The sequence below is a fragment of the Nicotiana tabacum genome, chromosome 20 (assembly GCF_000715075.1).
Source record: "Nicotiana tabacum cultivar K326 chromosome 20, ASM71507v2, whole genome shotgun sequence".
NCBI lineage: Eukaryota > Viridiplantae > Streptophyta > Magnoliopsida > Solanales > Solanaceae > Nicotiana > Nicotiana tabacum.
In genome coordinates, this window is record NC_134099.1 from 13636703 (window position 1) to 13638638 (window position 1936).

Consider the following 1936-nt stretch of genomic DNA (forward strand, 5'->3'; position numbering starts at 1 on the left):
TGTTTAACTAAAAATCTGAGTCTTTGGTCAAAGCTAAAAAGAAATTCGGGTTACTGATAATCAGGAGACGAAAATAAAATATTTTTGAGAATGATGGTAAAGCAGTAAATAGTTTTGTATTTCAGTAAGATCTCAATAGTATTTTTCGTGTCTCTACAGATGTTGAGTTCTTCTCCTTTTATAGTTGATTCTAGGAGAAGATGTAATGTCTTTGTCTTAATGAGACAATTATGAGCAATAATGACATTAAAATAAACGATACACAATCATTTCTATTTAATTCAAATATTCTAACGTATTTGATACTTAATGCTGTATTTAGACTCTTTTACGTCATCAGATTCGTATCTTCAACTTCTTCCGATCTTCGGTCTTTAAATGACTCGAATAGGTACGAGACTCGTACCTATTTTAGTAACGGTCCACACCTATGTTGCTTTCCTTTCCCCGTATCTGTTGTCACTCGTGCTTCTTAACTGGCCATCATATTTTTGACCATTTGACCAGTTCTCGTGTCATGTCACGTCACCTTCAATGTAAATTCAGATTTTTTCCCAATACAAACCATTCTACACTTTTTAGTTGTAGTGTATGTCTTACCTTCACAACTTCATCTATGCCAAGTTTATAAATGTTGGGAGAATTCCGCAGTAAGCAAAGCGCACAAGAAATATGTTTAACAGAAATCTTCAAATCACTAATTTTCAAGCTTTGCAGCTTTAGTGGTAGAGCAAGTCTATCTGGCACAGGAACTGACCCTAAGTTCTGTAAAAAATAAGAAAAACACCTGAGATTTAGTTACTCTATTACAAATTAAAATACTGCAACTAAAAAACAAAGCAAGGCATTAATAGTCTTACCTTTAGGGATGACCCATCCAACCAAAGGTGCGTAATGCGTTTAAGTATTGGGTTCAAACTAAAACACTGAAATGTTACTGTATAGCTTCTCAGGATAGACAAGTTCACAAGCTTTGGAGAAGATATATAAACACGATCAACATCAACACAAAATCTTGACTCCAAGGTCTCAAGCAATGGCAGAAGAAGAATGTTTCTGTTCGATCCTACATGACCATCAAGAGCAGAATGTTCCAACTGAAGGCTAACAAGATTAGGGAATTGGGTATTCTGAGGCAGCTTAAAGATATGCCTTGAGAGCTTCAAATGTGTCAACGTTGAACAAGTGAATATGGTATAAGGCAATGCATACTTCTCATGGTTGGCCAAATCTAGAGTCAACTTCTGGATACCATGATTCGAGACAAAGATGATGCATTGATCCACATCTGACTGTGACAGTTCGTGTAACTTCGAGATTAGATGGAACCCTAGAATAGGTCCAATATGTTGCATGAGAATTTTATGGATTATGCTTGCAGGAGAAGCCCCAACAATATTAGATACATACCCGAAAAAGAGGGGACCAAACAAAAGGTGTGGCTGTGTAGACCATAACTTTCTCCATTGCTTCGATAAGATGCTAGTTCTAGCAACATATTTAATGGGCATAAGCTCAAGTATTCTGTGTAGTATGTTAGTTGGTAAGTCACTAATAATGGTAGATTTCCTCACATTTCTCGCTAAATCGCATTGACTCATACTTCTTCTCTGAAATATTTTACAATTCTATTTTATTGAACATCAAGTGAGGATCTACAAATAGTTGTTCTATTACAAGCAGAGCAATTAATGGACATTTTTCTTGGGTAACTCAAAGGGCTTTTTCTTGAACTTCCCAAGTTCATTCCCATAGAATTAATTTAAAAATTCAAAGCTGGAATTAAAACTTGAAACAGAGAGTGCAAATAAAGTAGGGTAAGAATGGAATCTGGACATTCATTATAAATTGATGCAGATCCATTTGCTTATAAAGAAATATTAAAGGGCAGCCTAGAGCACAAGGTATTTACACAGAGGATGGGCCATATCATTAT

General features: G+C 35.5%; 1 protein-coding gene across 1 annotated transcript; it reads right to left on the reverse strand.

The window, feature by feature from the left end:
* Positions 1 to 520: 520 nt before the first annotated feature.
* LOC107812517 (F-box/FBD/LRR-repeat protein At1g13570-like) lies at positions 521 to 1601 on the reverse strand. The gene is made up of 3 exons (XM_075240045.1): positions 861 to 1601; positions 601 to 765; positions 521 to 529 (listed from the first exon to the last, which is right to left on the reverse strand). Exons 1-3 carry the CDS (start codon positions 1599 to 1601, stop codon positions 521 to 523), a joined length of 915 nt encoding a protein of 304 aa, XP_075096146.1.
* Positions 1602 to 1936: the final 335 nt, after the last annotated feature.